This window comes from Artemia franciscana, chromosome 9 (assembly GCF_032884065.1).
Source record: "Artemia franciscana chromosome 9, ASM3288406v1, whole genome shotgun sequence".
Taxonomy (NCBI): domain Eukaryota; kingdom Metazoa; phylum Arthropoda; class Branchiopoda; order Anostraca; family Artemiidae; genus Artemia; species Artemia franciscana.
The window spans coordinates 8,580,813-8,607,505 of record NC_088871.1 but is presented as its reverse complement, the minus strand read 5'-3'; the positions used below and the strand labels follow the sequence as shown (position 1 = coordinate 8,607,505).

Here is a 26,693-nt window from a genome sequence, read left to right as displayed (position 1 = left end):
CGGCTGACTGACCGTATTTCAAACAGTAGGTTGTACGAAAAATGTGGTTCAATATCACTTACTAGGGCTACAGTGAAAGAAAGGTTGAGATGGCTAGGGCATGGACTGCGAATGAAGGATGATAGATTGCCGAAGATTGTCCTTTTCGGCCAACTGTCTACGGCTATATGGAATGCAGGTCGTAATCGGTTGGGGTGGAAGGATCTCATAAAGAAAGATTTAAAGGAAATGGGAACTTCCTGGGAGGGTGTAAATAGGGAGGCTTTGAATAGATTGGGATGGAGGAAATACTTGTGTAGCTGTGTTGACCTCAGGTGGCTTGGTGCTACGGTGAGTTGTTACCATTAGTAGTAGCATTAGTATTGTAAATGTGTTTGTTTACAATGAATTAAAAATACATAAATACATTATATTTAAATAAGTAAAACTAATAAATAAATTATTCTAATTAGTGCCTTTATGGGCTCGAAGACGACGTACAAAATAATACACCTCGAAAACGATCTAGAATAACTCTTTTTCTCTTATGAATATTTATATATTATCTAATTACTGCAACGCTACCTACAAAAACTTTTTAAATTTCGGTTTTTCTAGAAATATCACTTTGAAACCGCTAAATTCTATTGAACTAGAATGTTCTAGATCCAGACCCACTATATAAAGCCATGAAAATCTGTTAATAGGTCAATTAGAGTTTAAATAACAGTGAGGAAAGAAGTGTAAATCATCCATTCATAAGCATTTATAGTCTTGGCTACAAGTAAGTTAATTTCTCACTTTACTATTTTGGTGAGTAGGCTAGTTGAGTCAGCCTAGATGAATAAAACCTTCAGGAATTTTCCCCCCAGTTAAAATTTGCACCAAAAGTGCTTTCTACCCCTTTGTGTTCATTTGGTTAAGGACTAGCCAAAGTCCAAGCATTATACTACTACTACTACTAATAACTCACTGCAGCACCAAGCCGCCTGAGGCCAACACAGCTACGCATGCTCCTCCTCCAACCTAATCTATTTAAAGCCTCCCTCTTTACACCCTCCCAGGAAGTTCCCATTTCCTTTAAATCCTTATTTATGACATCCTCCCAACCCAGACAAGGACGACCAACTGTCCGTGTAGCCCCAGATGGTTGGCCAAAAAAGACAATCTTCGGCAATCTGTCATCCTTCATCCGCAGAACGTGGCCTAGCCATCTCAACCTTTCTTTCATTATAGCCCCAGAAAGCGGGATTGAACCACACTTTTCGTACAACCTACTGTTTGAAATACGGTCAGTCAGCCGGGTACCCAGAACAATCCGTAGGCAATTTCTCTGGAAAACATCTAGTAAATTTTCATCTGCTTTTTGGAGTGTCCATGCTTCAGAGCCATATTTGACCACTGTCATCACTGTAGCTTCCAATATTCTAATCTTGGTTTGTAGGCTTATCTTTCTATTCTTCCAAACTTTTTTTAACTGTGAAAAAACACCCTGAGCTTTAGCTATTCTACTTTTAACATCTTCACTGCTCCCACCATCTTTACTAATAATACTACCAAGGTAACTGAAGCTCCCAACCTGATCAATCTTTTCGTTACCTAAGGTCACCTGTTCATCTTCACTTATTCCTAACCTTAGTGACTTAGTCTTCTTAACATTAATTTTCAAGCCTATTTTAGCACCCTGAACTTGTAAAACCTCTAAAAATTCATTCATTTTGCTCACACTTTCATCTAATATGCTTAAATCATCAGCATAATCTAAGTCCAGGAGCGTTCTTCCTCCCCATTTGATTCCATGGTCTCCAATTGCCTTTCCTGTGCTCCTTAAGACGAAGTCCATCAAAATGATCCATATAAAGGGGGATAGAACACAACCCTGCTTAACTCCTGATTTAATACAAAACCAGTTGCTAACCTCATTTCCTACCTTAACCGCAGCAGTATTATTCTTGTACATAGCGCAAATCACTTTAATGTATTTTTCTGGTATACCATATAACAATAAGACCTTTGTTAACGCTGTTCTATCAACAGAATCAAAAGCTTGCTCATAATCGATAAAACTAAGGACCAAAGGTGTTTGACAACGAAGGGACTTCTCAATTATTAACCTAAGAGTGAAAACATGGTCGACACATCCTCTACCTTTTCTAAAACCGCATTGTTTTTCCCTTAAAACTTAGTCTACAGCATGTCTCAGTCTAAAAAGTATCATATTACTCAGTAATTTGCTACCTACAGAGACCAGACTAATGCCTCGATAATTCTGACATTCACTCTTGTCACCTTTCTTATACAGTGGTTTAATTAAGGTTTTCCTAAAATCATTGGGTACTTCCCCTTTTTCAAAAATCATGTTCATAATCTTCAGTAGCTTATTCCTAACCTCAGAGCCACCATATTTAAGGAACTCATTAATCATACTATCAGCACCTGGGGCCTTATTATTTTTTAATCCTTCTAGTACTGTCGCTAATTCTTCCTCACTAAACAAATCTTCCTTCACATCCAAGGTATCACAAACTTTTTCATTTTCATCTATATCTTTTCCTGCAACTGTATCTTGGTTTAGCACATTCTCAAAATGTTCCACCCATCTTTCTTTAACTTTTTCCTTATCACTAATTGTGACCCCATTTCTATCTTTAACTGGGACTAGTCTGGATCGGCTACTCCCTTTCAATTTATTAACATGCCAGTATAATATTTTACTATTATGCCGTCTAGCCGCATCTTCCAGATCCTCAGCAATTTTATCCATCGCCTCCATTTCACATCTCCTTAGTTCATATTTTAATGCTTTCTCCACTTTCTTTACATTCCTTTTGTTTTCATACGACCTATCGCTCAGATAATTCTTATACAAACCCCTTCTACTCTCTATTAAACCTAAAGCTTTTTCACTAATATTCCTAGTTGCTGTCTTAGCACTCTTCCCTAGGACACCATCAGCAACTTCACAAATTGTTTTTCTGAAATTATTCCATCCATCTTCCACATTGTCAAATTTTAAACCCTCAAGTTTAGTACTCAACTGTTCCTGGAATTTTTTTCTCAAATTTTCATCCTGAAGTCTACCAACATCATAACTTCCCGGGAGGGAGTTACTCTTCCGAAATTTCAGCTTTAAATTAACCTTAGACACTACTAGATGGTGATCTTTACTTTTAACATCAATAACAGCACTCCTATACACCCTAGTATCTTGTATTGATCCTGCTAGTCTTCTGTTTACAATAACATAATCAATAAGGTTTGCTGTCTTACCATCACGTGAATACCATGTCAACTTATGGGCCATTTTGTGACCAAACACCGTATTGGTTATAACTAGGTTGTTATACCTACAAAATTGCAAAAGCCTATAGCCATTACTGTTTTCTTTTCCTACACCAAAATTACCTAGGCTAGGATACCATCTATCCCTATTTCTACCAACCTGGGCATTAAAATCTCCTAGCAAAAACACCATATTTCTACCTGGTACCCTGTCTATTTGCTCCTGTAACTGTAAGTAAAATTCATCTGAGTCACTAGTATCTCCATCAGTTGGTTCAATGGGGGCATATACTACTATAACTGATACCCTAAACTTTTTAGTCATAAAATGAGCAATTAGTATTCTATTATTAATACCTTCCCAGCCTAAACAAGACTTAGCAGCTTCCTTATTCATCATGAGCCCTACTCCCTGTCTATGTACCCCATCCTTCCTTCCTGAGTAAACAAATTCTATGTCACCTAATTTCATGCTTCCTACCCCTGGGATATGAGTTTCTGAAACTCCTAATAAATCCAGTTCAAACCGTCTGAATTCGTCAGTCAAAATGTCGATGCGATAGTCATTTTTTAACGTCGTAACATTCCAAGTTCCAATTTTCATGTTCTTTAAATCTTTGAAATTATTTTGGCCTCAAGAAAAGCAGTGATCCCGGATACCAGTGCAGGATGGGGACCAACATATCTTCTCAAGTCTACACCGAAGCGCTTAAGCCAGCTTAGAACCAGACAGCAAGAAGTCCCTGGGACCTCCAGTAAGTTGGAGGCTTTGTGCAATCCTGGGCCCATCTTGGTCACAACATGGTTTTCAGCACTTGGCGATGCTCTTCTATCAACAAGAGTTGAAATCCTGCACAGACAGTCCCAAGCCTATTACCTCCGACTCATTATATATTCATGCCTACAAATATTATGCTACTACGGGGAGGCAGCCCATAGTAGATAAATTAGCTAGGAAGAGGTTTTTCAGCCCGAAAACGCCCATCAAAACAAACCAAGCCCAGAAAATTATCCAATAATCAGAATCCCGTACGAGTGCTGTGTAGCATTATACTCCCTAGTCAATTCTTTTTCTTAGGTGGCAGCTCAGCCAAATACAAAGGTATTGTCACTTTTTCTTTGCCACTACAACTAAATAAACATAAGAAGGTTGAACTTAAGGGGCTTCTCACTCAAAATTACGATTAGGTGCAGGCTATCCTTAGCAATTCTTCTTGTAATTACTATATTGTATATTGCAAAAATACAATATAATTTTTATATGTATTGATTAACTGGCAGTTTGATGTCTACATGCTACTTATTCTCTAGGCCCTGTCTAAACAGTTTACAACTAACTAATGCTTGACTGAATTGCTCCTGAACAATCCAAGTGGTTAGTCCCTTGGTGTAATTTATGCATCCTCACATGCTCTGATTACAGCTAGATCTAGTCTTTTGAGGGGAAATTTTGCTATCTCTGTAAAGGTTTAGGTTAGGAAAATGAAACTTTCAGGAATGAATCTACAGACTAAAGTATGTCCTGGGAAGGTATTTTGAAGCAACTACCTCCACTCCTTCTCCATCTAGAGGGCCCTGACCCTTAAAAATATGTGGGTTATAAAAGTGAAACCTTGCAAAATAGATCTTCTGCTTAATTGAAGTACAACAAAATTCTTTTCAGCTTCATAACTTTGGTCAATTCCATTTTATAAGGTTTTAAAGATATGCAATTACATTTCCTAAATTTTGAAAAAAAAACCATTGATATGGTTCAAAATTCTACTCAAATAACAAGAATGGCATTTTTAGAACTAAAGGCAGAAAAAACCAACTTGTAACTAAAAACTAAGATAAAATGTTGTTTTGTCAAATTTCAATAGGGATGGACCTGTCATGTAGGCAAATTTCAGGGCCCTCTAGAGGGAGAAGGAGTGGAGGTGGGTGTTTTAAAATACCTTCCTGGGACATACTTTATCCTGTAGACCCATCCCTGAAAGTTCCATTTTCATAACCTTAACCTTTTCTGATATAGCAAGAAGTCAATTAACTAGAATTTTACCAATTTTTTACTTCAGAACACAAATATGTAAAGTATTTGAAGGGACTGCAGCCAGGATATTATAGAAATTAGTTTCTGACTGTTGATAGAAAATTTTCTGCTCTATTTTTTGATACCTCTCTCTTGTAAAACTACCACAAACAAAGTTATTCCAGCCCAATTTCTGTTTTTGTTGATTAGATATTTGAAATTGCAAATCTGTAGTAGTTTAGAAATAAGTTTGGGCTGTATATTTGCACATTAGGGGGGGTGGGGGTAAAGCATAGCATATATTAAATATGTAAACTAACCATTGCTATATTTAATATATCCTATGCTTTACCCCCCCCCCCCTAATGTGCAAATATATAATAACTCCATAACAGTGAGTTTGCAGTTTCACAACCCAAAACAATTGTTCAGGTAATACCAACATTGACCCTTTAAAGTACATTCCCAGGATATACTTTAGCCTATATACCCATCCCTGAAAGTTTCGTTTTCCTAACCATACCCCTTTCTGAGATAGCAAGAAGTCACTCAACTAGAATTTACCATAGGCCAGGGCTTCTTAAACTATGGGTTTGCAACCCCATTTGGGGGTTCTAACTTGTAAAATTATTGTTATGAGGAAAAATAACAATCATCATAGATAAATATATCATAAAATCTTCTGGGTTGGAAAGACTGTTTTCAACATTATTTCTATTCTGATCATTATAATAACTTGTATAAATTTACTATTAATCAGAAGATGTTATAGAAATTTATAAAAAATGTAGATTTATTTTTGTCAATCTCTTAAAACCAAAATAATGCTGATAAATATTATCAACAAAATTTCTAAGTGTTATTTTGAAGAAACTGTATAAACATTTTGTGTTATTTTCATTTAGACATTTTATGATTGTGAACAAAGTGCATGTTATCCAAATTAGTCAGTTTAACCCTTTCACAACCAACGGGACCTTACAGTCCTGGCATGTAAAAATTCTTTGGGTGCTTCTTAATTCTTAATTGATTGATAGCACCAGAATTGAATGATGTGCTTCAGGATGCTGTTAAGGTCATAAATTTTATTAAGAGCCATGCCCTTAACAGTTGCTTATTTTCAAATCTGTGTAAGGATATGGATTCCATCTACACAACTTTGTTATTACATGCAAAAGTAAGATGATTGTCAAGAGCTCAAAGTTTAAAAAGATTATTGTTATTAAAGGACGAGATCAACATATTTTTAACTGAACGAAAATGTGAATTTGCTTCTTTTTTTTAAAATGACTTGTTGCTATCCAAGCTGAAAAGATCAGCATTTGGAAAAGTAGGGTCAAAAAAAATTCGTTCGAAATGTTTTCTAGTGTTGACAGTTTTGTAATTGAGAAAATTCATTGTAAAACATTTATTGCAAAAACTGTTATAGATCACTTAAAAGTACTAGAAACACAGTTCTGGACATATTCTGTATTAAATATTGATTTATAAAAAATAGTTTGGATTCAAAAGCCATTTTTAAATTGGCTTCAGTGAGATTGATCATCTGCCACTTAAAGCTCAAGAGGAATTTGCTGAGCTTTTGTGTGACTCAAACTTAAAACTACAATTCCAAAAAAAAGGCCTTGACTGAATTCTGGATCAGAACTATAACTGAATTTTCCACAATCGCCAATATGGCGTTAAATATACTTCTGCCATTCAACACCACATATTTATGTGATGTTACTTTCTCAGCTTTCAACACCACATATTTATGTGATGTTACTTTCTCAGCTTTAGCACACATTAAATCCCAATATCATTCAGCAATAAAAAATGTTGAAGAGGTCTTACATCCAGCAGTTTCAAAAATTACACCAAGATTTGATTTGTTATGGAATAAAAAACTGGCACATTCATCTCATTAAATTTTTAACATAAACTTTTAATTTAATATTTACCATGCAACTACTTGCATATATTTGAGAGAATTAAGATGGTCAGAATCCACTTTTGTTTTGAAACTACAATAAAAACATTTGTATAACATTTTGTGGAAATTTCAATTTTAGATTTTTATATATTTCAAAACAAATTCTAAATTCATGTATTTTCATATGCAAATGTATATTGTTGCCTAATAAATATATCATCAAAAAACATTAATTTATTTTTCTTTTATATTTGTTGGGGTCGTTAAGAAACTCGAAATCATATCGGGATCGGGAATTACAAAAGTTTAAGAAGCCCTGCCATAGGCTATTCTGGAAAGATGAGCTAGATGAGTGAAACTTTTGCGAATTTTGTTGAACCTAAAGTAGGCCCCAGAGAGGCCTCTTGAAGCTTATAACTGTATCATTCTAGTAAAAACTTAGTGCTATTATACCATTATCTCAATACTAGACCTATCCTGATATGTTCATTTTTTTTTCTAGATGAAGTGCTTCTTGCTATTTTTGAAGCTAGTTAAGTTAGGTAAATAAGACTTCCTGGAATATTTTCACAGCTTAAAATATACCCCAGGAAGGCCTCTGAAGTAGCCCATTCCCTTTCAAAGTTTAGGCCTATTGGCCTTTAATAAACTGGTGAATGCTTTGTGTCATAAAATTGAATTTTGTTATAATTTATGCCTTTTTTGGTACTTGTATGATCAACTCCCTACCTAATATTCTTCATATGTATAGCAGGTCTGCATGCCTAATGTGTTAGGGACAATTATTCTGCATATTATGTAGTAAGAATCATTTGCACACTGTCTGATACTTTACCACCACTCCCCCCACCTGATGTGCAAATACAAAGCCCAGATTATATATTTTTCATCCATTGTGTCACTTTTCTTTGTCTTGTCTTACACTAAGCTGAAAAAAACTATCAATAAACTGATTCTTAAATACATTAATGAATAAACAACTGGAGCAGTAGGGAAGGGATCATACAAGTACCCTTTTTTATGTCCTTTTCAAATTCAATAATCGCTTCTGGGGCAACTTTCAATTGGGATCCTTAAAGGGAATAAAGGGCTGAAAACAGCCCATAGTAACCAAAAGTTAGGAAATATGTTTCTGAAAAAAATATTGTAAAATCATTGCCATTTGTAGCTGCTTCAGGAATTGTTAATTATTATTTTTATTAGTTTCAACTGAAAAGTGTTATTTTAAAATAAATTTTTAAAAAGAGGCTTAAATCCTTTGAGAATAAAGTCAGTTTCCTTAGAATCAGGGTAAGCATATCACAATTCATATTATTTACTTACCAATAGCGTGAATATACCACTCAATGCATTTTTTAATGCTCTTTATGAATATAATAACCACTTTTATCACAAACTCAAATTTAAGCACTTTTTGAGCTCTTAAAAATGACAAATTTTCAATTAAAATACAAGTTATTGATCATTTTCCAGAAAATAATACCACATTTTGTCAGTGCCAAAATTATTTATAGTTAGGTTAGGTCAGGTCAAAAAGTACTTGTTTTTTTTTCCATTTTTCATTATGTAACTCTTGCATTCTAAAAGCAAAGATGCAACATTAACAAAACAAAGGAATAGAAAACATACTTTAATTACCTTAAATTGCAGCTTGGGGTGATATAAAGATTTTTGATATAAGAATCCAATTGCCTGCTAGCAAAGTGATATAACTCTTTGAAATTCCAGCAATGAAAAACAATAATTAAATTATTTAGGGCTATATCTGGCAGCATATTTAGGTATAGGGTGTATTATCATAGTAGGGGCAATTACATTTCAAAATTGTTGATTGCAGGGTGAATACTACTCTTTCATTCATTGGCTACAACATATAACATTTTCCCTCAGAAGAGTCCATAGACAACAAAGCTGCTAGATCTAATATAGATTTTGAGGAACTTTCAGCTTTAACAATTGTGCATGACTTTTAATGTTTCTGTAATTATGTGACTTATGAGTATATTTGAAGCTAAAGCAATGAAAATAATCAAGTGCCAAGAGAATACCTACCAGCTCTCAGACTCTTCACTAAGATTCAGCTACTGTCCTGACCAAACAATTTTCTCTCACAGACTGACATATTGATTTTTTTGCTTTTTATTGAGCCTGCACCCTTTTGTTTTCCCTTATTAGAACAGAGGGAAAATTAATTCCCTAATAAAGTAGCTGGTTGTCTCTAAGCAGCTTCACAAATATACATGAAGCTAGTATTTGCAGGGCCATTCTTTGGGTGATTGATAGTTTCTTTGACTGGATGCATGGATTATGATAATGCAGGCATCTTACCCTTTTTCAACTCCAAGCTAAACATGTAAGAAAAAAGAAGCTTAAACCGTATTATTAATAGATAGCTGTGTGGATCATGATGTCATCAGCACAGGGGTCAAGAGGGTTCAGAAAATTTTCTCAACATCAATGCCAGGATAATCATGGTTCTTAGCTTGCTACTGTGAGAATCTCAGGCATTTACTGGGCTATATTTGGAAGGAAAACTCGTTTAGAACATGACCAAGAGTATGATTGCTTAGAAAACTCAAGAACCTCAAGCAGAGGACTATAAATTTCATCCACATGGACCTTCTTCATTAGCCTCTTACACTATACTTTTAAAAGCTGTTGCTTTGTCAAAAGCCAGTATCCAAGTGAATTTTTGAGTCGAAGACATATATGCAGTGCAAATGCTGAATTTTTCATATAAAATTGATACCCCTTGGTAATTAGAGGTAGCTGAGAAAGTTGAGATAATGTAGCTGGTTTTCTCTTGAAAACTTTATGGATATACATGCAGCTAATATGTGTATGACCTTTCCTTGGTTGATTGATAGCTTCTTTGACTGGATATATGAATTATGATGTATGCACCATATCACATTCTAACTCTACAAGCAACATGTAAGGAAAAGGAAGCTTAGACTGTATCTTCATATTAATGGATCATGGGATCATGATGATTGAAATGGGATCACAATGGGATCATGGGATCATATTAATGTGGATCATGATGTCATCAGCACAGTGGTGAAAAGAATTCACTAAATTTTCTCAATGGCAATGCCAGGATAATCGTTTACTGGGTATTTTTTGGAAGATAAACTTGTTTAGAAACCTCACAAAGAGTATGATTGCTTAAAAAACTCAAGAACATCAAGCAGAGGACCACAAATTACATCCGTTTGTACTTTCATTATTAGCCTCTTATTCTCTACTAATAAAAGCTGTTGCTATGTCAAAAGCCATGTCAATGAGTTACAGAGACAAGACATTTATGCCCTGCAAGTGCTCAGTGTATCCTATAAAATCCATATCCCTTGTCAACAATAAGGTAATCAGACCAATTGTGTGCAAATTAATTTGTCAGAGACACCCATAGACACTTTCAATTTACAAGTTTTTTTTCTATCTTCCCTGAAAATATTTTTTTAAGGCTTTCCTTCCTCTAATTTTTTTTCTACTGCATTTGAATGATTTTGATGTTATTATCTTTGGGGGTTATTAAACAAAGATGATAACAATAAATTAAATATGTCTTGGAACAAAATAGTTGTTGAACTTAATGAGAATTTTTAAATTATTGATTGTTTTAATCCATCCAAAATTTTTAGATTCAAAATCACAAAGAATGGCAAAAGCACCTGCTATTGGAATTGATCTTGGCACAACATACTCCTGTGTGGGAGTTTTTCAGCATGGGAAGGTTGAAATTATTGCCAATGATCAAGGAAACAGAACAACCCCTTCATACGTTGCTTTCACAGACACTGAACGTTTGATTGGCGATGCTGCAAAGAATCAAGTTGCTATGAATCCAAATAACACCATTTTTGGTAAGTGACAATCCAAGCATAGTTTATAATAAACTGTAGGTAGCATTTGTTTTTGGGGGGCTGTGGTTTTCCTTTTTCTCCTACCAGCAAAGGTTTCTTTTAAAATGTTTAAAGAAGTTGAACCAACAGGCAGCATTGTCTTTAGGTTGGGGTTTCTATTACCTTTGTATTGTACCTTTCTTGTTAGATATGTTGTGGTTGTTAACCTTCTTGTTAATGCATATTCTGTATTCTGACATTTACTCAGATAATGGACATTTCTTTGCTGGATTTTTGAACAATTTCAATATTGATTCGCGTTTTTTGTTTGGTATGAGGTCTCTAGTATAGAGAAAACCCTTTTATTGTCTTGTTTAACTACCCCTAATTTTAAAAACATGCTATTAGTTAAGCATCTGAAACCCAGTCAGAAGGTTGTGAGCTCAAGCTTTACTTTTTTTTCTGTTAGCAAATATGGCAATATTGGTAACAGTTTCATTTGAATAGAGGTTTCGTTTTGGTGTAAGGCTGTTTTGCACATTAAGATGGATATAAAATTCAACTAAAGCGAGGAGTTGGGTTTGTTTTTTCTCTCTTTAAAGGATATTTTCTCAAGTTACAGTCTTCTAGGTCCTGTTGCATCTCACAGATTCTGAGGATCAAGTTGGAACTTTAGGTTTTGGAAAAGGGGAATTATTTTGTCAGTTCTGAAAAGAGGAAATGTTGTTTTGTTTTCTTTTATGCACCTAATCTCAAAGTGTTTGCTGCTTTTAGTGCCTTAATTTGTTAAGTTCTACTTACTATTTTATTTTAAAACTAAATATATGGGGTGTATTTGTTAAAATAAGCCTGATCAAATGTCTATGCTTAATTTTGGATGGAGAAGCTTATCTGTCTTGACGTTTTTTTTTTCCTATATGCATTTTATATGCTTAACTTACACACAATGTATCAAGCTGTTATCTTTGGAAGATGATTTGGGTATTTTTCTCTTTGAGATTTGTGAGCAAAACCTTTAAACTTTATTTCTGAATAAGATTAATGGTTTTACTTGTTCTGTCATTTCCTTAATTTTAACAAGAGGATATTAAGATACTTGTTTTATCACAAAGAAGTCTTCGTTTTTGTATCGTCTGTTTGATTTTACGTCTAATTTCATGGGTTTGAAGAGAGAAAATAAGACTAAGACTTATTTTCCCTCTGTTCAATCTTTATGGCAATATAGCCAGGGGGGGCGAACTAAGAATGCCTGATCCAACTAGACTATTTTCTAATAGAAACTACAGTTTTAATATCAAACCAATTCCGTTTCTACATATGTGACTCTAGATGTTTGTTTTGGCTTAAACAAGTAGCTTTTTTTGTGTTTATTAGTCTTATTTTGCTGCCTTTCTTGTACAAAAGGGAGGAAGAGCAGGGAAGAGGGAGCTTCCATTAAGATAGTTCCAAGCCTTCTACCATTTCGTACCTCTAGATCAACTGAAGAATTTTAGACTGAAATTCGCCTACTTCTTTTCGTCCTTCCCCCTAAAATAAATGTGCTGGGTAGCTGCTAGTTACATAGAAAGAATGTTTGCTGGTTAAGATTAATGTAAACAGAAGATCTAAAAAAAACTACCCATTCCTATTATGGAAACATACTTAGCTCTGCTGTGACCACGTTCTCCTTCATAATGGCTTGCCCCCCCCCCTCCTCCATCTTCTTTTATGAACCCAGATGACATTATGCGCTAAATACGTCATTTTCAAAGTGTCATTGAACTGGATTGCTTTTCAACCAAAGAAATTTGAAAATCTAAAGCGTCATCTGGAAAAACACATTATCACATTATTTAAAAGTTCAAAAGTAAAAGGTAAAAATGTTTAAGATCTGGTCAAAATAGATCGGAGATATGGTCAAAAGTTTCAAGATGCTTAAGATTTAAGAGAAGGGGCGTGTGTTTCGATCTTAAAGTGTAATGGCATTTCCTTGATATGGTTTGTGATGTTGAAGATAGGATCCTCTGTGGTCTAATTGTTAACTAGCAAAGGTGGATGTATTATAAAGTAAATATAATTTATTTTGATTTTGATGACTATTCTTATCCTGTTTTCAGGAAATATCGAAAAGTTTTGTTTCTGCATCTAAGGGTAAACTTTTCTCTTTTGGAGAAACTCTTGCTATTTGGGAAACTTTATTCTCTGCTTGTATAAACTAGCACAGACAAATGTAGTTTTTTTTTTTTTTTTTTTTTTTTTTTTTTTTTTTTTTTTTTTTTTTTTTTTTTTTTTTTTTACTTTGTCAATATATTTAAAAATGATAGATATCTTAAATATTTCTTATAGTAAAAAATTTTTTTTCTGTGTTTGTATGGGAAATATTTAAATAGACATCAATAAAACAGAAATCATGTAACAACAAGTATGATGGTCAAATCTCATAATTGATACTTGTGGAACCTAAAATAAAAGTAGTGAGACAAGTAAAATGAAAAGACCATTTAATATTTTTTCCAATCATTGTTACGTTCCTTTATTTTATAGATGCCAAAAGACTAATTGGCCGTCGATTTGATGACCCAACTGTTCAAGCTGATATGAAACACTGGTCGTTTAATGTAGTCAGTGATGGAGGGAAGCCCAAGGTCCAGGTTGAATATAAAGGTGAAAAGAAGACCTTTGCTCCTGAAGAGATTTCCTCAATGGTACTCACGAAGATGAAAGAAACTGCAGAGGCTTTTCTGGGAACACAAGTCACTGATGCTGTAGTTACTGTTCCTGCTTATTTTAATGACTCACAGAGACAGGCAACCAAAGATGCTGGTGCCATCGCCGGTTTGAATATACTTCGTATCATCAACGAACCGACTGCTGCTGCTATTGCCTATGGTCTAGACAAGAAAGTTGGTGGCGAACGCAACGTCTTAATTTTCGACTTAGGTGGTGGTACTTTTGATGTATCAATTTTAACAATTGAAGATGGTATCTTTGAAGTCAAAGCTACAGCTGGGGATACACATTTAGGAGGTGAAGATTTTGATAATAGACTTGTAAACCACTTCGCCCAAGAATTCAAGCGCAAATACAAGAAGGATCTCTGTAACAATAAGCGGGCTCTTCGCCGTCTCCGCACTGCCTGCGAACGTGCTAAAAGAACTCTTTCATCTTCAACTCAAGCCAGCATCGAAATTGACTCGCTCTTTGAAGGAATCGATTTTTACACTTCGATCACCCGTGCTCGCTTTGAGGAGATGTGCGCTGATCTTTTCCGAGGCACTCTTGAACCAGTTGAAAAATCTCTTCGTGATGCCAAAATGGACAAAGGATCCATCCAGGAAATTGTCCTAGTTGGGGGGTCTACCCGAATTCCGAAGATACAAAAGCTGCTCCAAGAATTCTTCAATGGGAAAGAGCTGAATAAGTCAATCAATCCAGATGAAGCTGTTGCTTATGGTGCTGCTGTCCAAGCTGCCATTCTCCATGGTGACAAGTCAGAAGCTGTACAAGACCTTTTACTGCTCGATGTTGCTCCTCTTTCAATGGGTATCGAAACTGCTGGAGGCGTCATGACATCCCTCATCAAACGCAACACTACGATTCCAACAAAGCAGACTCAGACCTTCACTACATATTCTGATAATCAGCCAGGTGTATTAATTCAGGTAAACAATAATTTATATATGTTTTACCAATAGGTTTACATGGATTATGTAGCTTCAATCTGTTTTGTAACTAGGACTGATCAATGAAATAAGTCAAAGGTATAATGAGAGAGCCTCACTACAAAAACGTTGGAAACAACTAAAGATTTTTTTTCAAAGACCATTTGCAGGCATAAAAGAATAAGTATCAAAACTTTTTTAAACTAGATATGCCATTCTGTCTAAATTATTGCTAAACAATGTGCTATGCTGAGAATATACGCAAAAAAAAAAGATAAAGGGAATGTCAATATAACTTGTATTAAATGCGATGTTACTTTCTTCGTTTCATTTTTTATTGTTATTTTTCCCGTGAATTAATACAATTTTCAGTTGTTTTTTTTTTTTTTTTTGCCGAAAAGCATAGAACAAGATTGTTTTTATTTGCTGAGCTCAATTGTTAATTTAAAGAAAATATGAACTAAAGGTTTCAAGGTTCAATCGGGTTTAATTAAAAAAAGGAAATAATTAAACTTAAAGTACACTGCTCTGTGACAAAACTCACGTTGAGACCCATAAAGGAATATTCCTAAAGGAATTTATTTATTCCTAAACTTATTATTCCAAATTTATTCCTAAAGGAATAAATTTGTGTTTATTGAAATTCATCTATGAAGCCAGCTATGGAAAACGTCTTGATGTTACTAGTATCATTCTAAGAAAAGATTAGAATCATTATAAGATTTTTTTAGCCTTTGAATGTATTTAGTTTTGCTTTTTTGCCTTTACTGTTTTTAAGATCAACTTTTTTGTTACCCTAGCTTGTTTTGCAGTCTCTAATCTCTCATCTTATTTTATTGCTATCCTATAAGTTCATTATCACAATTGCTTTATTATTTTTATTACAGCCTTGTTAATTGATTCTTATTAGTCATTTTATTATTATTTTATTACCGTGACTTTTGACGCGCATTATAAATCAGGTAAAAGGAGTGTTTAGAAGGGAAGAAACTATTATTTTTCTGTGATATTTGTCTGTAATTTTTTCTATAATGTTTTCTGTTATTTTTCTGTTTAACTATTAATGAAGAGACAAAAAAAGGACTGCTTTTGTCACCCTTTTAAACCTCTTCCCTTTTCGTGAAATTCATCTAAAATTTCTGAAAAGAACTTTATTCCCAATATAAACGTCTTTCTCCTCTTGTTTAGGCTTCTATGTAACTTTGCCCGTTGAGTAAGGGCGAACTAAGCTGTGTGCATTGACACACTCTGGGCCTCATTGCACTACCTTTTCTTTATTATACAATGCAAATGAACATAGCAAATTATTTAATAAGGGGGGGGGGAGTTGGTTGGTGTCTGCTTACGGCATGATCTTTTAACTTTCTTGATCTACGTCTTTGGATGAATGATTTTACCAGTTAAAATCTGAAGAATGTTTGTTTCTTGCATTTTGGCCTGTGTTTTAATTTTGGTTCACTTATTTGGTGTCCTGTTGTCCACAGTCCATACCACCTGATTGTAGGCAGAGATTTTCTAATTTCTGTTCAAAACCTGTGCTCCTTTCATGTGAATTGCAACCTTGTCGATATTATGCTGAGTTTAAATTCACTGTCCACCTCGGCTTTCAATATGGATTTGAGTTATTTTGGGGTGAATTCAACCATTTCTATGGTTGAAAAACTTTTCCAGGGTGAAAAGATTGGATTTTTTTTTTTCAAAAGCTTGTTTTTTTTCATAGGCTCCTGTACATTTGTATGCTTTTTTAGTTGTTGTTGTTGTTTTTGTTTTTTTTTTAGGCTTAGTCAATGTACTTTCAGATTCTTTCTTTCTCTTTATTTCGCACTTCTGAAATTTAGTCTCAACTTAACCTTATCCATCTTAAGAAACGATGATTTTAATTTGATTCGCAGGTATTTGAAGGTGAGCGGACAATGACTAAAGATAATAATCTGCTTGGCAAATTCGAACTAACGGGTATCCCTCCTGCTCCTCGTGGGGTACCCCAGATAGAAGTTACCTTTGACATCGATGCAAATGGAATTCTCAACGTGTCTGCAACAGATAAGTCAACTGGACGTGAAAACAAGATCACCATTACCAATGACAAAGGTCGTTTGTCCAAAGAAGAGATTGAGCGCATGGTTAGTTACCACTTTCATTTGGATTTAGCCCATTAAGTTGGCTGCTATTGCCCATCTTTGTTCAAATTTATAAATAACCATTGATAGAAAGATTTTAATTTAACAACCAAAAAGTTCCTGGGATAAGAATTAAAATTAATCTAGATTTCGCTGTGGATTAATCCATGGACAGGGCGAGGTTGTTTTATTTTTTTGGGGGGAGGGGGGCTAGGAAAGCCTCTCCAGTATTATAGCTGGTGTTTTTGCGTAGTTGTAAAAACGAAGTCAAATACACCTAAAGCTACAATAAAAATTACTAAAACGCGACAATACTTCAACATGGTTGCGACAATGCTACAAATGAAAAGTAATGCCTTAATGGTGTAAATACTTCTAAGTAGCCACATCAGTTAGGCATTTTGATTGTAAAACCGAGGTCGATGCTTCAATGCAACTGATTGAAGACGATAGGGATAATTCCCTTTTTCAGGAAATGTAGATTTTTAACTATAATACATAGGATTCGTCTGCGATTTTCAATTTTAGATTCTAGATTGAGTATTTGCTAATATTGGAAACATAGTATTTGCTAATAATAGGTGCTATACGGAGTTGCATAGGCTCGTCAGTGAATCTGAAAAAGCTCGTTCTCTCAATTTAATTTTTATGCTCTTCGTAAATACAAGCTTCATTTTTTGAACCGTAATCCGTGTATTGGCTGCTCAGATATTCTCTGAATATTTATACAGGTCCGTTTTAAGGGAAAATTGTGGAATTAAATGTCTCGAAAGCAAAATCACCATGTTCAAACCTTGAATGTACGTGCTTTGTGTGGGTTACAGATATTTGAGATATTTTAAAATATTTTGGATCAAAGATAGGAATCTTCTCCTTGGTATATAGACTATTCTATAAGTCAGTTAGTTTGGATTTTTCAATTCTTCGAACTTGAAATATCAATTGTAGATTATTAAAGTAGCTTAAATTCTAAAATCGATAAATGAAATAGTTTATCAGTAAGATCTGAAATATATTGAATATCTTTAAACAATACATTTACCAGATAGTAACTTATATATTATACTTTTATTTACTAAAGTGAAATTCAACGATGTTTGATGAAGTTTTGTGGCAATTTCATCTGTCGTTGACTTAGTGTGTTCTATTACCAATAGTTTCATTAGTGTGCCCTATTTTCGATGAAGAGCTAAGCATTCTGAGAAGCGCTGAAGTATTTTTTTTTTTTTCTGGCGGTGGATCGTCTGCAGCAAACCCAAAACTTTGGTTAGAGGCCTCAACTTCTAGACAATTAATCTGGAACATTTTCACCCTCCCGCCTCTGACGTTCTGTCAATCACGAACTGAACACAGATGATTCAGTATCAAAACCTATTCGAAAGTGGATTTGTCAAATATGCTTATGTCTATTAAACTGGAATACTGATTATGAATTTTTCTTGTTGCATCCGGATCACGATTTGCTAAATGAATATTGACAATGCAATTGGTAAAATATTTATTTAGCATATAGTTATAGGGATGTAGCTCCAACTTATCTGTGTCCCATTTTCATGGATACAAGAATATACAAAAAATCTACTTTCAAAAATGTTTAAATCATCTGTGTTCCATTCATGACTGATGGGAAACCTATCTATCAAGGAGGGGAGGGGGAGTAAGCTTGATCCAGACTAACTATTTAGCAAAGAGTTTGTTGGATCAACGAACTTTCTGACTTAGTGTGTTTCCGCATCTTTCAGATGAAATTGCTGACTTTAGTGTGTTATAACTAAATAAATGAATTTTTCTTGTTGCATCCGCATCTTGATTTACTCAGTAAATATTGACAAATTAATTGATCGTATAAGAACCAACTGTAGGCTTAATTTTATTTTATCTTCATTCAAATTATTTAAGTTGAAAACAATAGTAAGGTTGCCCTCTCTTTAAGGTCACTAGGTTTAATCTCAGCTTCTTAATACCGGGTACAGAGTCGAAATCAGCTGTTGGTCCCTATACTCTTGATAAATAGGTTTCCCATCAGTCATGAACGGAACACAACACAGATGATTCAGTGTCAAAACCTATTCGAAAGTACATTTTACAAATATGCTTATGTCTATGAAACTGGGAATACCGATTATGAATTTTTCTTGTTGCATCCGCATCTTGATTTACTCAGTAAATATTGACAAATTAATTGATCGTATAAGAACCAACTGTAGGCTTAATTTTATTTTATTTTCATTCAAATTATTTAAGTTGAAAACAATAGTAAGGTTGCCCTCTCTTTAAGGTCACTAGGTTTAATCTCAGCTTCTTAATACCGGGTACAGAGTCGAAATCAGCTGTAGCAACACATGGTAGGGTCAGTGCATGGACGTTAGCAGTCAGAAAGTTCGTTGATCCAACAAACTCTTTGCTAAATAGTTAGTCTGGATCAAGCTTACTCCCCCTCCCCTCCTTGATAGATAGGTTTCCCATCAGTCATGAATGGAACACAGATGATTTAAACATTTTTGAAAGTAGATTTTTTGTATATTCTTGTATCCATGAAAATGGGACACAGATAAGTTGGAGCTACATCCCTATAACTATATGCTAAATAAATATTGACAATGTAATTGGTCATGTAGGAACCAACTGTAGGCTAGTTGGGATTTTCTATTCATTCAGGTTATTTAAGATGATAACAATAGTAAGGTTGACCTCTCTTTAAGGTGAATGAAGCTGAGAAATACCGCGCAGAAGATGAAAAACAACGAGAGTTGATCGCTGCCAAGAATTCTCTTGAATCATACTGTTTCAACATGAAGTCAACATTGGAAGACGATCAGTTCAAAGGGAAAATATCTGAAGCTGATAAGAACACCATCCTTGATAAATGTAATGAAACTATCAAATGGCTTGATGCCAATCAACTGGCAGAAAAGGAAGAATACGAAGATAAGCAAAAGGAAGTTGAAAAAGTGTGCAGTCCAATTATCACCAAGCTGTATGGCCAAGCTGGTGGTATGCCAGGTGCCGGTGGTGCTCAACCTGGTGCCAGTTCTGGCAGTGGACCTACTATTGAAGAAGTTGATTAAATACTTGACGATTCTCGTAAGCTAGCATATGTATGACTGATCGAAATATGCTTTGTAATTTATTTAGCGTAATTTTAAGGATAAACTTTTCTTGTAACTTTTAAGTTACATAAATAGAAATTGAGAAATTTAAAGTACTCTACGTGTTGGGATCTCCACCTTTTTTAGCTGATTTTGCAAAATGTTTGCTGGTTTAACACTAATAATTTGTAAGAAATTGGGCAAACAATCTCACAGCTAAGATTTATGAAAAAAAGGGGTAAGTTCGTTTTTCGAAGTAGCCTAATAATAAGAAAACTATTGAATAGTTATTAACTACTAGTTCACAAAATTTTTCACTTTTCTTAATGATGCTAAATTGTGGTTGTTTCCTGTCATTTTTTCACTTATGCTAGGTGGAGAATCGTCTCATCTGGGATATAATGCCGTTAGTTTCGTGTTTTGTTTTGTTGCATTTTGGCATTTAATGCGTTTTTATTGAGCTTTCACTCTGTACCTTTATATAATCTTGACCTGTGACCAATAAAGAGTCATTTCAATCTTGTACTTTTTATTCTTGGAATCTCGTATCTATTGTAGGCTTAGAATATCTAGTCCAGTTCTTAAAGGGTAGTCTACAAAAGATATCGATGTTTTAGAGAATTGTAACCTGCAAGCAGATTTTCTTTTTGCAAGGTAAATATTTTGCTTAGGGTTATGAATAGGAAGTATACTTGTTTATTTGTTATTACGAATAGCGGTAAGCATCAATAATTGTCGCAAAAACAAAAAATCATAAAACTAATCTAAAGTAAATTGGCAACGACAAACTAAATTTATATCTACGTATTAATTGTCCATGCTCTTATATATCGCTGATTCCGAAGTAATGGCTGTTGACCCATCAAGAGAATAGAAAAGTCGACATTCCAGAAGATGATGAACCCAGACAGGTGATATGGAAACCCTACTGGAGACTTCAGACCATGCTATGATCATAATGTTGTGATTCCTTCATAGTTGCTATTCTCAAAAAGAAAAACGAGCGTAACAACTCCTGACGAAATAAGGAAAAAACAGGTTCATGTGAGCAATGCTTGTTTCGTGAAAAGATTATCTCAAATGGTTGATTAAATACTTGACGATTCTCGTGAGCTAGCATATGTATGGCTAATCAAAATATGCTTTGTAATTTATTTAGCGTGATTTTAAAGACAATTTTTTCTTATAACTTTTAAGTTACATAAATGGAAATTGAGAAATTTAAAGTACTGCGCGTGTTGGGATCTCCACCTTTTTTTAGCTGATTTTGCAAAGTGTTTGCTTGTTTAACACTAATAATTTGTAAGAAATCGGACACACAATCTCACAGCTAAGATTTATGAAAAAAAAGGGGCAAGTCTGTTTTTCGAAGTAGCCTTATAATAAGAAAACTATGGGACAGTCATGAACTGCTACTTCACAAAATTTTTCGCTTTTCTTAATGATGCTAAATTGTGGCTGTTTCCTGTCATTTTTTCACTTATGCTAGGTGGAAAACCGTCTCATCTGGGATATAATGCCGTTAGTTTTGTGTTTTGTTTTGTTGCATTTTGGCATTTAATGCGTTTTTATTGAGCTTTCACTCTGTACCTTTGTATAATCTTGACCTGTGACCAATAAAAAGTCATTTCAATCCTCTGCTTTTTATTCTTGGAATCTCGTATCTATTGTAGGCTTAACATATCTAGTCCAGTTCTTAAAGGGTATTCTACAAAAAATCTCGGTGTTTTAGAGATTTGTAACCTGCTAGCAGATTATCTTTTTGCAAGGTAAATATTTTGCTTAGGTTTATGAATAGGAAGTATATCTACGTATAAATTGTCCATGCTCTTATATATCGTTGATTGCGAAGCAATGACTGTTGATCCATCAAGAGAATAGAAAAAGTCGACATTCCAGAAGATGATGAACCCAGACAGGTGATATCAAAACCCTACTGGACACTTCAGACTATGCTATGATCATAATGTTGTGATTCCTTGATAGTGGTTATTCTCAAAAAGAAAAACGAGCGCACCAACTCCTGACGAAATAAGGAACAAACAGGTTCATGTGAGCAATGCTTGTTTCGTGAAAAGATTAGAGAGGTTTTTAAGACTCCTGATGAGAAAACATCGCTAAACTTATTAACTAAACTTTTCAGGACATACAGCTTCCTGAGGAAAACTCATATTTTACTTGCAACTATGCATGGAAGAGTACAAATAAAGAAGACATTATTCATACTCCTACGTATTGGTTCAGGGTTGCAAAGTCAAAGAGGCTTTGCCATACTGAAAGAAATTAAAAACTGATGCGAGAGGAATCTCGGGCGAATGAGACAAGTTGAACCTAAATTGTGCAATTGGAACTAAAGACTACAAACCCCACCTACGACGTAGCCTCTGGTGACAAAATGCAGTATAACAGGAATAGAACTGAATTTTCTTCGAAAGCTTTAATTAATTGCCATTTTTCCCCAGGAATGAATTCACCTTTATTGTTCATTAAGCTCTTCTTAGCCTCCTCAAGGGGGATTTCTACGAACACATAGCAAACTATTATTTTGTAATGTTTGAACAGTGACTTTTACTTTCCTCTTTTAACCACGGTCGTTCCAATGCAGTTAATTTTAGAGCATTTTCCAGGTCTGCTGAATTTGGAACCGCCTGGCTAACGGTTTGTTTCTTTTAAGTTTACTTGGTACCGTTGTAACGTCGTGAAGGTGAATCTAGGTCGGGATTGGTTCACTGTTAAATCCTTCTGAGGAGGGATCGCAGCATATTTTCTTTCAGTGTCCATCTTCTAGAGGTTCTTAAAAAAAATTTTCAGTGTCCATATATAAGAGTTTCTTAAATTTAGATTAGATAGAGGTTCTTAGATTAGATAGTGAAGATCGACGTTGTGCCGAAAGTCGTATTTCTAATTCATGCTGAGCCACTACTGTTTTGCCACATCTTGCCTATGTTCCGGGATTTTTAGGTGGTCATTGCAGAACAGATTTTCATTCCGTTTCATCTCAAGAACGGCTTACCTTGGGCCAATAAAAATAAGCACACCAATGTAAGAGATTTTTCTTCTTAATTTTGAAACAAAAATCAATGCTCTAGCTATAGCTGACTGTGATACAAATGTTGAAATTTTAAAACTCGTTTTTCTTGGGTGTTTACTTAAACAGATTCGGAAAACCATTTTCAGGCGACGAAACATAAACGTAACAACCTTAGGCTGAAGAAAAGACTTTAACCTCAGGTGCTGTCAGTGGATTAGCTACCCTAATCAGATGTGTGAATGTGGCTTTTGGGTTTTCGCAAAAGAACAGCAACTCTAAATTTCCTCATGATTCATAGCTATACATCAAAGGAAAGGGAGTTGCTTGATCAGATGACGTCAGGGCAGTGAGGATGCAGAACAAGATGGAATTGGTGGTGTTGGCAAACCTAAAAAAAAGTATTAAGAGGGCAGTTTTTAAAGGGGCTTTTTTTCAGTTTTGAAATATTGTAAGTGCAAAAGTCAAACTTTGGCGTAAAAGCTGAGGCTGGATTAAAATGAATATGATAGTGAAACTGAATAAAAATCAAATACAAAAAAGCTATATTAAAGTAGATAAGAACATTAGAACATAAATAATCAGTATTTATTCTGCATAATAAGGGCGTTGATACTTCCCAACGCGCGCTGCCGCCTTTGTGGTGGCGGTGCAATGAAATATTTACGGCGTCGCGCTGCTGGTTTTTGGTGTAGCTTTGTGGGCTGTTTATAGGACCACAAGGAACTTAAGAATATCAGCTTTAAAGTTTACTTTTTCCATGAGGAATCCACTAGCACTTTGAAAGGATATCGGTTACATCCTCAACTCCCAAGTTAAATCTGGGATAAGAATAATCTACGTCTGAGGCTAGCCCACACATGCATAAAAAAATAAATCCATCCAATGGTATTGTAAATAGTTTGTGATACCTTGGATGCGAAGAAAGATTTGTTTTGTGAGGAAGAATTAGCGACATTACTAAAAGGATTAAAAAATAATAAGGCTCCACGTGCTTATAGTGTCGTAAATGAGTTTTTTTTTTAATATAGTGGCTCTGAAGTTAGAAATAAGTTACTGAAGATTATGAATATGATTTATTAAAAAGGGAAAGTACCTACCGACCTCAGGAAAACCTTAATTAAACCACTGTATTAGAAAGGTGATGAGAGTGAGTGTCGTAATTATTGAGGCATTAGTCTGGTCTCTGTCGGGAGCAAATTACTCAGTAATACGAAACTTTTAGACTGAGAGATGCTGTAGACAAAGTTTTAAGAGAAGAACAGTACGATTTTAGAAAAGGAAGAGGATGTGTCGACCAAATTTTCACTCTTGGATTAATAATTTAGAACTGCCCTAGTTGTCAAGCACCTTTGGTCCTCAGTTTTATAAATTATGAGCAAGCGTTCGAATCTGTTATTAGAAGAGCTTTAGCAAAGGTCTTATCCTTGTATGCTATACCAGACAAAAACATCAAGGTGATTACTGATATGTACGAGAATAACACTGCTGCAGTTAAGGTAGGAAATGAGGTTAACAGTTGGCAGTGTGTTAAATCAGGAGTTAAGCAGGGTTTTGTTCTATCCCCCTGTATATAGATTATTTTGATAGACTTTGTCTCAAAGAGCACAAGAAAGGCAATGGGAGACCACGGAATGAAATTGGGAGGGAAAACATTCCTGGACTTAGATTATACTGATGATTTAAGTTTCCTAGATGAAACTGTGAGCAAAATGAATTAACTTCTAGAGGTTTTGCGAGTCCAGGGTGCTAGATTAATTTTAATAAGGCTAAGTCACTAAGGCTAGGAATAAGTTATGAAAAGGTGACGTTGGGTAATGAAATGATTGATCAGGTGGGCAGCTTCACTTACCATGGTAGTATTAATAATAAAGATGGTGGGAGCAGTTAAGATGTTAAGAGTAGAATAGCGAAGGCTCCAGTTTTTTTCACAGTTCCAAAAAGCTTGCAAGAATAGGAAGATAAGCTTGTTAACCAAGATTAGAATATTGGAAGGGACAGTGATGAAAGTGGTCAAATATTGCTCTGAAGCATGGGCACTCCAAAAAGTGGATAAAGACTTACTAGATGTTTTCCAGAGTAATTGCCTACGGATTGTTCTGTGTACCCGGCTAACTGACCGTATTTCGAACAGTAGGTTGTACGAAAAATGTAATTCAACCTCTCTTTCTAGGGCTATATTGAAAGGAAGTTTCAGATAGTTAGGGCACGTTTTGCAGATGAAGGATGACAGATTACCGAAGATTGTCCTTTTCGGCCAACCGTCTAGGGCTAAACGGAAAGCAGGTCGTCCTCGTCTGGTGTGGAAGGATGTCATAAAGAAAGATTTAAAGGAACTGGAAACTTCCTGGGAGGGGTAAAGAGGGAGGTTTTGAGTAGATTGGGATGGAGAAAAGTTTACTTAGCTGTGTTGGCCTCAGGTGGCTTGGTGCTGTAGTGAGTTGTTAGCAGTAGTAGTAATGTTGTAAATATGTCTGTTTACAATATATTAAAGATAAATAAACACATTAAATTTAAATACATAAAATAATATGTAAACTAGACCTACGTTGCCTGAGCAACGTGAAGTGTTGCGGCAACCTTTGTCCGGCTTCGCCGGCTAAAGTGTTGCGAGAGCAACACTTTGGTTTTGTTTCTTCGCTATTGATCAGTAATCAGATGATCAAAGGCCATTCCTCAGCGTTGAAAAAAACAAAAACAAAATAGTATCGAAAGAAGGGACTAAATTGACTTTGCAGCCAGTTGAACTTTATCCTTTTCAATCGTAGACATCGTGACGAATGAAAACTTGGAACAATATCTTATATAATCTAGTTGGTATTATAAAGATATCCGTAACTTTTCAGGATCAAATTATCATAGATGACACTTTATTAATTATTACGAAACTGCCTCGTTGTTTTACGTAATCGTTTGTAGCCGTTGCGTAAACACTTAATTCTAGGTTACAGTGAGTATGGGTAGGCTACACCAACTAGAAAAAGGTATAAACCCCTCTTCGCTAAAGATGATTGCAGCCTAACATACGATTATTACTGACAAGTCCCCTACATGTCTTACTTACCAACACTGGAACCAAATTGGTCTTATCATCAAATACACCGGAAACAAATAATAGGTACACCAACTCGCAAAAGTTGCAAACCCCTCATTGCAACTAGCAAAAGTTGCAAACCCCTCATCGCTGAAGATGATTGTAGCCTAACAGCCGATTATTACTTACAAGTCCTCTACATGTCTTACCACTGGAACCAAATTGGTCTTACCATCAAATACAACGGAAACAAAAAATAGGTACACCAACTAGTAAGATTTGCGAACCCCTCATTGCCGAGGATGATTATGAGCTAACAGCCGACTGCTTACAACTCCCCTATATGTCTCACAATTGGTATCGGCCTATTTTTGGTTTCAGTGTGTACCTTACTACTGAAGCTGTAAACCCCTTTAAACTTTCAAACTGGTATATCTCATGAAGGAATTTTTGTACAAAAAAATGGATGACATATACTTTAATCAGCTCATCAAAAGCTATCGACTGCCGTCGAAAAAAAAATCTATCTGTCTTAGTTCAAAAGTTGACTTTTTTGCCGTAGGCCAACTTTCTAACGTCATCACTTAGAAAGGAGCAAAGGATAAACTCTAATTTCTTTAGCAATGAGAGGACTTTTAAAGTTTAAGAGGCACATCTGATACCATTTCTCTACCGCAATCCCAAGTGCGAAAAACCGAATGATAAACTCAGCCGAAATCACGGCAGCACTTTCGGACCCGTGGGAAAAT

At 35.1% G+C, this 26,693-nt stretch overlaps 1 protein-coding gene across 1 annotated transcript; it reads left to right on the top strand.

The window, feature by feature from the left end:
* The first annotated feature begins 610 nt into the window (after window positions 1-610).
* LOC136030958 (heat shock 70 kDa protein cognate 4-like) lies at window positions 611-20,407 on the top strand. The gene is made up of 5 exons (XM_065710101.1): window positions 611-763; window positions 10,832-11,053; window positions 13,556-14,673; window positions 16,566-16,796; window positions 19,496-20,407. Exons 2-5 carry the CDS (start codon window positions 10,849-10,851, stop codon window positions 19,859-19,861), a joined length of 1,920 nt encoding a protein of 639 aa, XP_065566173.1. The 5' UTR covers window positions 611-763; window positions 10,832-10,848; the 3' UTR covers window positions 19,862-20,407.
* The last annotated feature ends 6,286 nt before the right edge of the window (window positions 20,408-26,693 follow it).